Source organism: Drosophila navojoa, chromosome 2 (assembly GCF_054131105.1).
Source record: "Drosophila navojoa isolate 15081-1374.11 chromosome 2, UAZ_NAV_1.0, whole genome shotgun sequence".
Classification (NCBI taxonomy): domain Eukaryota; kingdom Metazoa; phylum Arthropoda; class Insecta; order Diptera; family Drosophilidae; genus Drosophila; species Drosophila navojoa.
Genome location: NC_142890.1, coordinates 4,697,018 through 4,711,105, shown reverse-complemented (window position 1 = coordinate 4,711,105; position 14,088 = coordinate 4,697,018). Strand labels below are relative to the sequence as shown.

The window sequence follows — 14,088 nt, the reverse complement described above, 5'->3', positions numbered from 1 at the left end:
AGAGGGATATTTATAGCTGTATATTAAGTAAAAATATACGAAATAAGAAATAATTATATTTTTGTTGGATACTTTAAACTGTTTAATAAAAATTGTTAATTGTAAACTTTTGTTTAGCCATTCATTTCATCTGTAAATTTAATTAATTCTTACTCTATATGAATGCAATTATAATATAGAAGAAAATATATTTATAAACTCTTCTTTCATTATATGCATGATCTCTCTGAAACATCTCCACAAAATATCTTCCATATGAATTTCAGCAAAAAGAAAGAGTATCTGATTCGTCTGATAAATCGCCTTGGTTACATTTCATGTTATTATAAGAATTCAGCAACTATTTGCGTTGCCCAGGCAAAAGTTGCTTAAAATTCAATTAATTTGTGTGTGTTGCAACGAAAAATGTTGCAACTTTAGTGCGTGCCGTGGCAGAGTGGGCCAAAGACCCAGAGAGCCAGAGCCAGAGTCAGAGCTAGAGCTGGGTGCCTGTGAGGCGATAACGGCAGCGTATGAGTGTCGTAAAGAGAGTGAGGGAGAAAAAGAGAGAGTGAGAGGACGGAGGAGAGACACTTCGATATCCAGCAGGAAGTTTGCCTAGCTACCTCAGCTGTGAGCTGCTTTTGAGCTAATTTTGACAGTTTTGTGGCAGCGACAGTTGCATTTCCAGATATCCAGGGCAACCAAAGAAAAGTTGAGGCACACACACAGACACAAACAGAGATGGAGAGAGTGTGGAATGTGCCAGGCCATTGTGTGGCCAGTAATTAGATTCACATTTCAGTCAGTCGTTGCTCTGGAGAGTTGAAGTTTCAACTGCTGCTGCTGCTGCTGCCTCTGTGCTGGCCAAATTAGTGGCCAAGATCAATTAAACAAGTCGAAATTAGATTTGGCCAAGGCAATGGCGCTCGATTGTGGCCAAAAGCCGATTAAATTAGCAATGTCCATAAAGCCAACTGGCCAACTGTTAAATCATGAGCCAGCCCCACTATGCAGCCCCATCCATAACAACAATAACGATAACTATCACAATGTGCGAGCCGTTATGTGGCGGTGGTTATGCGAGCGAGAGAGAGAGACAGTGTGTGAGAGAGAGAGGGAGGCAGCAAGATGGCTGCTGCAGCATCTCATGACTGCACGCTCGGCTGCTCATTTTAAATTGACTTCAAACGTTGCTGCGTGACGGTCTGCATGGACATGGACTCACACACACACACACACACACACACACACACACACACACACACACACACACACACACATACTACATATACTTATATATATATACATCTATAAAGTCAGTCAGTCAGTCTGTCCGACAGTCGCTTCAGCCGGGATGCGACCACCAGTTGGGACACTGCAGGCACGCACGCATTTTGATGCCATGACGAACGTGGACATGCTGCTGCCAGCATCACCAGCAGCAACAGCAGCAGCAGCACCGCCAACAATATGGTTAACACTTTGCCCTCCGCATGGACGTGTTGCCAATGGCCTTAATTGTGCCACATCATTTATGAATAAGTATGCCTCTTTCATGCACTCTCTCTCTCCCCCTCCCTCTTCCACTTTGTGGTTCTTTTTAAAGGCTGTCTCTGCATTCAAATCAGCAGCGACTCATTGCTTTATGATTTGCTTCGAACTCAGTTCACTGCACAGCCAGCCAAGCAGTTGGCATAGCACGTAACTAATTAATAACTTACTTGGGGGCATTCCCTAAAGCGTAAACTCCCTTAAATCACATGAATATCAGCCTAGAATACTTTAGTAAAGGCGTACTCAGACAAGGCTTGAGTATAAACAAGTCGTGTCCGAGTTGGAACATTGGCGATTTGCCGGCGATTTCTGTCTTTTTTTGGTATTTTTGAAAAGTAAATTCATACTCGAAAATCAAATGAAATGTTTCACCTCTTCGATTTGGCTGGGATTAAGTTTTTTGGAACACAGTTTTAATTGCTTCCAGGATAAGCTTTTTCAATGAATGAATGAGCTGAAAGATATGATGAGAGAAAGAGCTTCTCCTTGGTAATTTGCTGGCGCTATCCATATGTGGAAAATTGTTTTTGATTTTTCGATTCTTCCCATTAATATATAATAATAATTCTGGAAGGCAGTTTCAAATCATTATGTTTCATTAAATATGGAAATTTTATAGTCGTTAAGTGAGACCTGGGAAACCAAAACTTCCTCTCTCTAACGATTTGACAACTAAGTCGCTTTGTGGAACTTAATTTTTACTCTAATACTCAGGTTATACAGAGTTTCTTTGAATGTGAATTTCCTTTAAGAAACCCTCATATCATTTACCCTCATATCGTTATCATTATTATGTCTTCTTTAAAGTGAATAACAAAATCATTTTCAATCTTAAATTTTGTCATATAAAATCTTAAGGCTGACTTTACATCTCATATAATTTAAGCACATCTCATTAATATTTAACCTAATTAAATTCTTGGCGAATGCGTTGAGTTTTTCATTACCGGAACACAGAGTTCGGCTGCAGCCTTTAGCGCGAGCGTCAAATGAAAAAAGTTCCAGAGAGACTTGGTTAAAAGGAGAAAACTGATGTTGAAGGCAGATGGAGGCCACACAGCGGCAGCAGCATGCAGTTAGTAGGCGTGGCAAGGCTGATGGGCGGTCAGGCAGCTAGGCGTGGCGGCAAAGTGTTCAAGAAATGGCAAACTTTTTTTTGATGCGCCCGAAAAACTCATTAAAACGGATTTGACACGTGAAGTGCGAAAAAGTTTTTATTTTTATATTATTTCCCTTTTACATTTTTATGGCAACGTGTGATGAAATCTCTTTCTATGTGTGTGTGTGTGTGTGTGTGTGTGCTAGAGTGGGTGTGCGTTTGATGTGTGTGTTGATTGGCTTTTCCAAAAAGCACAACTCACATCAAAATCAAAATCAAGGAGGACGACGACTTCGACTTCGAATTCGACTACCACTTCGACTTCGAATTCGACTTTGAGTGCGAATTCGAGTTGAGCTCATGAGTGTCGCCTCGTTCGCATTTGTGGATTGAATTTCAATGGCGATTGATGAGGAATACCACACCTGTATGTGTGTGTGTGTGTGTGTGTGTGTGTGTGTAGGTGTATCAACAGCTGTAAATGCGGCAAGGCCGACTAAACGCGCCAGCGAGCTGCGCTGAGGTTTGGCTTTTTGGCTCGTTTTATGATAATGCTCAAACCTGGCGTTAATGAGCTCTTAAGCTTAAATAAGAAACGTGATTTAGTTACTAAGTAAACTACGCAATAGAGCAACTAAGCCAAAGACAGAGAGAGAGAGACAGAGAGAGAGAGAGAGAGAGAGAGAGGGAGGGGGTAGTGGGCGCACAGGTAAAACTGGCAGCAGACAGGTAAGCGACTGTAAGTTTTTGGTAAAATCTGCGCTTAATTTGAAAAGTTCGACTACGCTCGAAGTGGCAAACCTTTTGCCAATGCCCAGCAGGTGTAATAATACACACGCACACACACACACACACACACACACATAGATATAGTTATGCCCGTGTCTATGTATATGTTTACCAATACAACTGACGGCAACTTTTTGCATACAACTTTTGGCCACTTAATTGCCAAATCAGTCGAACGGCGAATTAATGAAAAAACTTTGTGATTATATGCCGCATTGCCTGGGCAGCATCAGTTGGGTGTTGGCTGGCTGGCTGTTGTTGTTGTTGTTGTTGTGGTCAGTTGCTGCCCACACGTAACCAGCATTCAGTCAGATGTCAGTTTTAATAATTTTTTGTAGTCGTCCGGCAGTGTTATCAAAAGGCCAAACTAATCAGAATCACAATCAGCCAGCACACGACAGCAAGCTGTCAGAGAGATAGAGACGGAATGAGTGGGAGAGAGAGGGAGAGCGAAGTAAACCCTTTTCATGAATAACTCGTTCCAGTGATAGACAGACAGACACACACACACACACACACACACACACACACACACACACACACATAGAATTTATGCAAATCTGGCCGAAATTGAAATATGCAGATGTTTCGTTTGAAAATGTATTTCACATTTTACGAAATTTGCAACATAATAAATTCCATTTAAGGATGGAGCTTAGTGCGGTTGCTAGGGGCTGAAGGCGGTGGTAGAAGCGAGTGGAGGGGGGCGTGTCAGGTTGCGGGGCAACTTAAATTAAGTAATAACTTTTATGCGTCTTGACCTTAGGGTGACACACACACACACACACACACACGCACACACGCACACGCTCAAGACTTTGTATTAGCTCGTTGACAATTTCTTGGCTGACTTTTCTGCCTTTGTGGTTGCGAGGTTGTGCGTGTGCGTGTGTGTGTGTGTGTGTGTGACGTATTTTCTTATTCAACTTGTATAAGAGCACTAATGTGGGCTTGGGCCAAGCCGCTTGGCATTTTAGGGTTAATTTTCGCAGCTCATTCAGTGCGGCGAGTCGAAAGGTTAATGTGATTAATGTTTACTTAATGAAAATGAAGTTATCAAGTTGATTCTATCAATTTGCCCAACAGACAAAGGCATGCCTCCTGTCCTTCTCTCTCGCTCTCTCTCTCTCTGCTGCCGACTCATTTGTGCCAAAATAACTTCAAATGCAAATAGCCAAGTGGTTTCGACTTGGTTTTCTGTGCTGGCTGTTGGGCATATTAGTTGACTGAGTTAGACAGGCGTTGGCTAGACCAAATATTTGTTGTGTTTTAAAGTCACAGTAGGAGAGCTGTGAGTGTGTGTGTGTGCTGTGGTTTCTGCAATCAGACGCCTGGGCCTGGCCAAAGGAATTTAATAAAAAGCAGTTCAATTAAACGCTCTTCAGTTGGCTTTACTTTGCGTCCTTTCGTTAATAAATGCGTTTAACGTTTTCAATCAGCCAACTGCCAAAAGGCTACACAGACAGACAGACAGACAGACACTAGCAGCAGCAGCAGGAGCAGCAGCAGGAGCAGTGAGTGAAGATGCGGTGCTTGGGATTTGGTTGCGAGGCAGCTTGAAATTCAGTTAAGCATCTCACTTATTTGCATATAAATTGATTAAAAAGAAAATACATGCAAGGCATTCACACATACAAACAGGCACATTCACACACACACACACACACGCAAACATATACAGAGTGGAGCCTTTGCATGTGTCAACGGCGCAGCAAAGGACGAAAAGGACCTCTGCTCGTTGCCCTGGCTGCCTGTCGCTGTCTCTGGTCCTTCTCTCCGCCCCCCCTCCTCCTGCTGCTCCCTGCTCCGCCCCCCCGCTGGCCCCTTTGGTGTGTCTCTGGCTCTGCCTGCCTCCGATTTCGACAATTTCTGACACTTCAAATGCGTATGATTGTTTCCTTTTGATCAGCGAATTGTGAATTGATTCACTGATTGAGTTCAGGTTCAGTTGATGCGACGACAATGTCAACACGCCCAAAAGGACATGTCACATTTGCCTGCCGGACTAAAAGCTTTGCACACAGACTAAGGGCTTACGCATTCACATCGAGTTTACTCTGGATCCCAATTCGAATACCTTATACACACACACGCACACGCACACACACACTAACACACAAATGACACTCCATGCGCTGTACATGATCCGATTTCTGTCTTATGTGCTTAGTTAACCTCATGTGTATTCAAATCTGTCAAATTGGGATATTTATAAATAAAGGATAAGGACGTACAAGTATCTTATGGATATAGAATTTGGCATTAGATCTTGTAGGTATTGTTGGAACTGCTTAGACATATTGTTTGATATATATAATGGATAAAGCTATCTTTGTGTGAGTTTTATTGTTCTACATGTATATTTTATATTTTTTAAATATTTATGTATTTAGAATAATTCTTAAAGGTGTGTTTTTAAGTGTTTATTTGAATTATAAATTATAAATATTATTATTTATAAATATTTAATAATATATATGTCTTATTGAACACATATTAGGTTATATAAGAACCATTCTATTATTATTTATGTATTTTATGATTTTTATGATTGCTGTCTAAAGAATATAAGGAACAAAACTAAAATAAAAGTTTTATCAATATTTTTATATAAATAGAAATAGGAAATCGTAATAGAGTAAACAATCCGGAACAATTAATAAGATGAAAATAGCCCATTTTTGTTTTTATGGTAAACCAATATAGGGTATTACGAGGTAACATGAACATGGAAGTCATAAAGTTAATGGAAATGAGGAGGTGGGTTGGAGCCAAAGACTGTGGCATACCATATTTACAAACACATATACACACAGAAATATAAACATATTTTATTATAATCTAGAGCTGAAACTGCTTAGTCATATTCTTTACTCTACTCTCACCTAATCAAAGCTTATAAAATACTACATATAATTAAAGAAAGTCCATCTATAAGTGCTTGAAATTATCGATAAATTTTTACGTTCTCATGAAATCGATTATATCAAACGTCCTTTATGTAAGAAAGCAAGTCCGTTGGTAGGTTCTTTGCTCTAAAATCATTAAATCCTAATCGATAAACATATACAATATATAATCAAATATACTAACTTAGAAAAAACGTATACAAATATCAATATAAAATGCTATGCTGCGGCATGAGCAGACATTTCAATTAACAAATATTTTACAAATGTTAAGCAATAATTTACAACTATGCTTAAAAATTAAAAATAAAAATAAAATAAATTTGAATTAATAATTTCAATTTAAAAATCTTAGAAAATAAAAAAAAATTTTTAGTTAAAAAAAAATGCTGAATATATTTTATAAATGCATATATTCATATATTATAATAAAAAATATATATCTATTATCTATCTAAAAAATATATGTATAAAAAAAAAATGCTGAACATATTTTATTAAATTGTACTTAAATTAAATTATTTACAGTGTATCCCTGGGTCGACTCTACGCGCTAACTAGCCCAATTAAATTAACTGGAATAACTGTACAAACATTTTGCTAAGATTTTCGTAGCTTATTGATTATTGTAATTAAATAGCTGTGGCAATTGGTGCGACAATATTTTAGTGGCGGTCATTGGCCGCGTTAGTTGTGTTGTGGCCAGTTGCCTGGTTGCTTCAGCCACCTGGCCCAAATGCGAGTCAAGGGCTACTGGCCAAGGTTCGGCGGGGTTCAGTTTGCTTTCGTTTTGCGGTCAGTCATGTTCTATAGGCCCGTGCGCAAGTCGAGCTGGCGGCGCAGACACAAGGTGAAACCAATTAGCGGGCTAAATAGTGAATCACCCATGGACTGTTCAAGAAAATATGCCACAAGAATGCCCCAAAGCGGGATAAAGTAGGCCACATAAGTGCTGTTCAGTGTAGTTGTGCCGCCTACTTTCAGTTTGGTCCCTAAACATTAATTAGGGCAACAGCATGGACATTGTTCGCCAATCACCTGCACCGCTGCACCACTGCACCGCTGCACCACTGCTCAGCTTAATGACCAGCGAACATGCCAACGTACTCTAATCCTCCTTTCAATTAACCAACTGCACGAAACAACACAGACGCACACACACACACATTCACACATAGATAGTAAAAGCAATTGCAATGACGTGTAATTTGGCAAATTAGTTTGTCCTCCGCTATTTGATTAGATGGCTCAAAATTAATAACTCGAATACCAAATGCAACATGTCCCATAACAATTTATCGATTGTTGAGCAAATAGAGATTATTTCTGTATTTCAATATAATCACATTGTTATAGAAGTACTTCCAATTGTTCTACTAAAGACTGAGAGTTTTAGACGTTGAAAATATATGCTAAAAGTTTCACTATTTTTATTAATTAAAACATTAAGATAATTGGACTTAAAAAATGTACTATAAAAATTAATAAATAGTGTTAATAAGTATAAAGTATTATACCATATCAATTCAAGTCAAATTTTAATGAAAATTTACTTAAATTATGATATATGTAGTTTATGCCATTGATGTGTACATTAATTGATTTATGCAGAGAAATTTATGCGAAAGTGCATGCAAAATTATGAATGAATGATTTATATGCGAATATTTGCTGTAATGACTTAAACAATAAATATTCAGTTCTTGAAAATATAATAAAAAGTATAAAAAAAAAAAAACAAACAAATTTTATTTAGATATCATTTACTTATTTAGTAATCAATAAGCTCAAAGAGGAATTACTGGAGTACCTTGTACGGCTCTAATGAACAATATTAAATTTAGAAAAAAAAAATAAATAAATAAAAATATTTACTTATTTATGCATACAAAGTTGAAGATAAATTTACGACATCTTCGAGATTCAATATACCTGCTAGATATACTCAGAGCTACTTAAACATATTTTTTATTTATTTTTATTTTTATAATTTTTTTTTTTTTTTTTTTTTTTAATGTTTTTTCGTAAAAGGGAATTTCATTTTTTCATTTAAAGAAATCTTTTGCATAAAATTTGTATTTTATTTTTATTTTTATTTTTTGAATTTATTTATTGCGGCTTCTGTCTTCGACTCTAAAGAGCAGTCATCGTTAAACCTTAACCTATTTTTTTACACTATTTACATTATTTATAAATATTTACAATGTTCATTATCTGTTGCTTTATTTATTTAGTAGACCACAAGCTCACTCAATAAACATTATGAATTATATAACAAAAAATTTAATTACACCTGCTAGGTACTCAACACTACTTAAATTTTTATTTCATTTTTTATTTTATTTTTTTATTTTTAACAACTTTTCGTATTTGCTATACAATTTTCTTATGAATAAATCTTTATTATATTATAAAGTCCTACTCGAGTGTTATATATGATCACAAAGGTTTTTCTTTGCTTTAATGGAGTACCCCCAGAGCATGCCCAACTAATGATACCCTCTCTCAGTTCACACACAAAGCTGTTGCCGCGTTTTAGTCATTGCGTTTCGAGTGCAATTCTGATTGCATACTTTTAGGTGTTTCGCTTTGGGTTTAGGTTTTGATTGCAGTCTGTCTGTCTATCCATCTATGTGTCGCTTTTATCTACGACAATTTATCGGGCATGACATCGTGTGAGTGTGAGTGCGTGTGTGTGATTTTGAGTGTCGCGTCACTTGTTTGGCCCAGCCAAATAAAAGCCCGTTCCGAGCGCAATATTAACTATCCGATGGGCAGAAGGCCGCAGCTTTAATTGAAATAAAATGTTTTACAGTGCAGCGGGCCACAAAGAGCCAGAAACAGGTGGCCAGAGCACAAGCGAGACAGGTAGAGAGCAATTGGCCAAGCGTATGAATCAGTTAGACTGGCCCACTGTCTGTCTGTCTGTCTGTCTCTCTGTCTGCTCCATATGACTATAAATGTTTGTAAGTAAGTAACTAGTTTCGAGCTCCACACAGTCCGCATTTCATTTGCCATTCATTCCACGCTCTCTCGCTCTCTCACTCGCTCTCTCGCACTGCGCGCTTTGCGGCCTCTGCGGCCGCTGTGGCCGCTGTCGCTCGGTCGCTCTGTCGCTCTCGCTCTCGCGCTTATTCATTGCCGCCGTCGCCGCTTTACCTGTGCTTTTATTTTATTTCTCATTTCATTTTTTTAGTGCCGCGCATTCAGTTTGCATTTCAAAGCCGCTAAAGTAACAAGTATCTTGGAGCTATCCATTCGGCTGGGCGCCAAAAGGAGAACTTGCTGCAAAAGGCACAAATTTTGTAAACACTCGCCTCAAATACTAAGTGCAGAGTGCCATAGAAAAAGTACTCGACTCTCGCTGCAATGGATGTAAGTTGTTTGCTTTCTCATTTTATTCCGCCCCCTGCCCTGCCCGCCCTGCGCTTCCTTTTCATTTCTGTTCTGTTTGTGTGGCCAAACCTGGCCGCACCTGACCTTCACCTTGGGCTTCAATTAAACAAATTGCACTGCAAGCGCTTTCACACAAATGAAAACAATTTCGTTGAGAGTCAAATCCGACGCACAACTCGAGCAGATCAGCTGAGCACCCCGAGCATTCGATGATTCATCCTCAGCCAGCGTCCCAGTCTTTCGCCCTCATCATGTATCAGAGCGCAATTCCCGCAAGACTTTATTTATACAATCGCTTAGCTTATGAGAAACGCTTCGCATTTCTGGTTACTCATTTCGATTTCTCAGCTCTGAAAATAATGCGGCCTTTCATTTACGACTTACTGTGAAATATACCATATATACATATGTATATATGTATGTGCATATAATAATTGTAGATGCGGTTGTTAACTATCTAAATTGAGCCCCTTTTAATCTAGACTGCGAAAGAGCTGTTGAAAACACTTGGCCGACGACTGAATACCCTACTAGCATGTGAAAGATCTTATATAAGGCATAGATATAGATAGATGAGTATGGCTAGCTATAGTATTATGATATAGATAAATATGTCTACATGTTCAGATAGACAGATAGATGTAGGTAGATATAGTATTGTGATATAGATAGATATATGATATAATTATTTATGGCTTATATGAGATATTTTATATATCTATCTACAGCTATATTTATATCCATATATCTATTGATACATATCTCGAGATACTAGTATTATAATATAAACTAATAAGCTAAGCAACAGAAAAAACCCTTGATTTGCTTGTATGGTTTCATTTTTATGCGTGATGAAAGTTAAAGTTGTGAAACATTTCGGCATTTTTGCTCGGTACTATATAAATAAAGTCTTATGAAATCGGATAGTTCACTTTGTTGTTAGGTTTAATTAATGTAAACAGAGTATAAAAGTTTTACTTCACAAATTACTTATTTTCTGGGAAGTGTATAATATACACTGTATATGCAATATTTGTTGAATCTCTGGATGAACTTATAATAAGAATGAGAGAATTGAAAAGATAACGATAGTGTGGATAAACGAGTTTCTCTAGAACTTTCTTAAGAATACATTGACTTCATTAATAATAACATTTTTGGACAGAAGTCAAGTCAGATTGCTGCCAATTTAGTTCCTCGCTCAATCTACCCAAGACTGAAAACGTTTATGCCGGAAAATATGTATTATTAAATTGCATATTAAAAATTGCATGACTTAATAGCAGTAAAGACCTTTAGCAATAGAGCTCAAGACAATGAGCCTTAATTTAACAATTTTAAAAAAATTGAAATTATTCTCCCTTTAGGTTTAGTAGCCCTTTAGTATCACTTTAAACGTTAAACATCATCAGTGGTATAATTTTGAAACAGTTATTATTCTAGAGTTTGTAATTTTTATTTTTTTATTTATTTATTTTTATTAAACTTTTGTATTATTTTTTTTTTAATATATTAAAAATTATTTTTATATACAAAAAAAAAAAACATACATAAATATATTTTTATTTTTATTATTTTAATTCAAATATTATTTATTTATTTTAAACAGAAGATAAGATTTGTAAAAATTTTCCAACAACTATTATTATTTATTATTATTTTTATTAGATTATATTTAAACATATTTTTTATTATTAATAATACTAATAATATTATGAATTGACTTAAGTTATAAATATATATATGTATATTCTTAATCTAGACTAGTCTATATACATATACATATATAAGAAAAACAGACTGATTGAGGACTCCCTTCTAGATTCTTTCCCACTGCCTTTGCACGGGGTAGTATTATATCACCTACTTATCGCCTCCACTATATATTCACTTTTCCATTAAAATAAATTCCAATAAAAAGTCAAAGACTGCCATTGCCATGGAAATACCCATTTTAAAGTTTCCCATTGAAAGTTGGGTCAATCGATGGGGCCGCAGTTAGCTAACGCTTGACATATTGATTGGTCTACTTCACGCACAGCCCTCAAACGGAGACCTGTACACGCTGGAAGCGAACCTGGCCAACAGGGCGCTGAGAGAGCTGACAGATGGCGCCGACAAGGATCCCATTACCAAGTTGCGCTTGCTCTGCCTGAGCCGCGGCGCAACAGGCATTTTGGGCTTGGGCAGGTGAGTTTCATTCGAATTCGTATTATGATTTTCTTTCTTCTTTTATTTTTCGCTCTTGGCAAGTTTGAGCAAATTATTCAATTACTTGTTTAATGGGCAATTATTTAATTAGGGCTTTTCGCGCCATGGACGACGACGGCAGCAAGGCCCTGAACGAGGAGGAGTTCATCACGGGCATTCGGGACATTGGCCTGGATGTGACAGACGACGAAATCAAGCAGATGTTTAACACGTGAGTCTCCAGCCATCACCTCGATTTCAATGCCAAACTAATGTCTTTGCTCTAAAATTAGCTTCGACGAGGATGGCAGCGGCTCCATAAATATGACGGAGTTTCTGCTCAAGCTGCGCGTAAGTTGCCTCACAGGAAATTAAATGAAACGAGATGGAAATTCTTGAAAAATTCCAAATTTTTGCTCTGCAGCCGCCCATGTCGCAGTCACGCATATCGATAATCGATCAGGCTTTCGATAAAATGGACAAGGACGGCGATGGCGTCATCACCCTGGCCGATCTGAAGAACGTCTACTCGGTGAAGGAGCATCCCAAGTACCAGAGCGGCGAGATGAGCGAGGATGAGATCCTGACGGAGTTTCTGCACAACTTTGAGGGCGGACGCGGCAATCTCGATGGCAAGGTGCGAGGCAGTTCTAGATAACAGCCCTAGCTAAGCTGCAGCTAATCTATATTCCCTTGCAGATAACACGCGAGGAGTTCATCAATTACTATGCCACAATCAGCGCCTCGATTGACAACGATATGTACTTTGATCTGATGATGCGTCGCGCCTATGCCATGTGAAGCGCCCCTAGGATATTGATGTCTATATAAAACAGCACTCCATCTCGAGTGTCTAATTAACGAATCTAACTAGTCTTTAGTCCTGCTCATGTTGAATTTATACACACACGCACACGCACACTAATAAAATCTTGGTATTTTTTCCCACAACTGATATCCGACTCCAGAGCAGAGCAGTTGGCAGCTGCAAGTCGAAAGTCTTTTGTTAGATATGCAAAGTAACAAGCGCAAAGTTTTGTCTAAACATTTGCTGCCTGCTCGTAGTTCTACATGCATTTAAGTCGCCCGAGCCCGGGTCTGGCCCATAATCAAGCGGGTGCTGCCAAGACGACGACAATCATTGCAACAAACATGGTTAGTTGCTGAAGAAGACTCTCTGAATTGTTTGGGAATTGTCAGCAGAGGCTGCTTCTGTGTGTGTGTGTGTGTGTGTGTTTGCTGGTGTGCCAGGCATTTATCACACAGTTGTCACAGCAGGCGCTGAGAACGGTTTGAGCAGTCGAGCGATGGCAGCCTAAATGTATGCCTTAAATTATGCAGACACCAGCTGAGATTGTCGGCTCTGTATGTGTGTGTGTGTGTGCGAGTGTGTGTGTGGCAACTTGTGCACTGATTGCAGCCAACTCATACGAAATTTTAATTGCCAATGTTGAAATTACGCAGCCACTGAAGAAGGCCCAGCAACCGCCCCCCCCCTCTCTACCCATTCGTCTGCCCCACCCCCACCCAAAACAGAAAAAAGATGCAAACTCTCAACTCAGTTTTCGCCTAACAAGCTCGACTGCAATCGTCTTCACTGTAAATCAGAAAGTTACAAGTTTATAGCATGATTTCATTAAATTTTATTTACAGCCTGCAACATTTGCATTCGCAGTGCCGCAACTTGGTCTGCCTCAACTGCCTCGACTGCTGCTGGCTCGATTCGTGTCTTCGTCTTTTCTCTTTATTATTTAACTTTAACTTTAGCTGCAAGTTAAAAATTTATCAACTTGTTTGCCATGTGAATTATGCTGCTTACGTTTCGCTGCCAAAACAGAGAAAAACTGTTGCAATTCCCATTTACATATATCAAAAAGTTGTTGTCAATTGCAACTGATTGTTGCTGTTGTTGTTGCTGTTGTTGCTACTGCTGCTGTTATTGTTGGCCACATAAAACCAATTTCAATTAATTGCCTGCCACATGAGACTCGTCGTCGAGCTGTTTTATGCTCTTAAAACTCTTGAAAATGCCTTTTATTGGCTTTCAGTTTTCACACTTGGCTGCCTGAAGTGCTTGCCAAAAATCTCTCTCTCTATGTGTGTGTGTGTGTGTGTGTGTATTTGCCAAGGCAACAACATTTCGGTTTGTCAGTCAAACACACACTAATA

At 38.4% G+C, this 14,088-nt stretch overlaps 1 protein-coding gene across 2 annotated transcripts; it reads left to right on the top strand.

Moving 5' to 3' along the window:
* Positions 1-7,076: 7,076 nt before the first annotated feature.
* On the top strand, positions 7,077-12,867 carry LOC108648997 (calcyphosin-like protein). 2 transcript variants are annotated; one of them, XM_089265681.1, is made up of 6 exons: positions 7,077-7,183; positions 11,771-11,919; positions 12,032-12,151; positions 12,213-12,270; positions 12,344-12,556; positions 12,619-12,867. In XM_089265681.1, the coding sequence occupies exons 1-6, from the start codon at positions 7,136-7,138 to the stop codon at positions 12,718-12,720; spliced, it is 690 nt and encodes a 229-aa protein (XP_089121807.1). In that variant the 5' UTR covers positions 7,077-7,135; the 3' UTR covers positions 12,721-12,867. The 2 variants fall into 2 exon arrangements, with proteins under 2 accessions (XP_089121807.1, XP_017953473.1); XM_018097984.3 differs by lacking the exon at positions 7,077-7,183 and adding an exon at positions 9,530-9,708.
* Positions 12,868-14,088: the final 1,221 nt, after the last annotated feature.

Coding starts and splice junctions, on each gene's coding strand:
- LOC108648997 (XM_089265681.1), top strand. CDS start 7,136: ATGTTCTATAGGCCCGTGCGCAAGTCGAGCTGGCGGCGCAGACACAAG. Junction 11,920..12,031: donor GGCATTTTGGGCTTGGGCAG/GTGAGTTTCATT, acceptor TTATTTAATTAG/GGCTTTTCGCGCCATGGACG. Junction 12,271..12,343: donor AGTTTCTGCTCAAGCTGCGC/GTAAGTTGCCTC, acceptor TTTGCTCTGCAG/CCGCCCATGTCGCAGTCACG.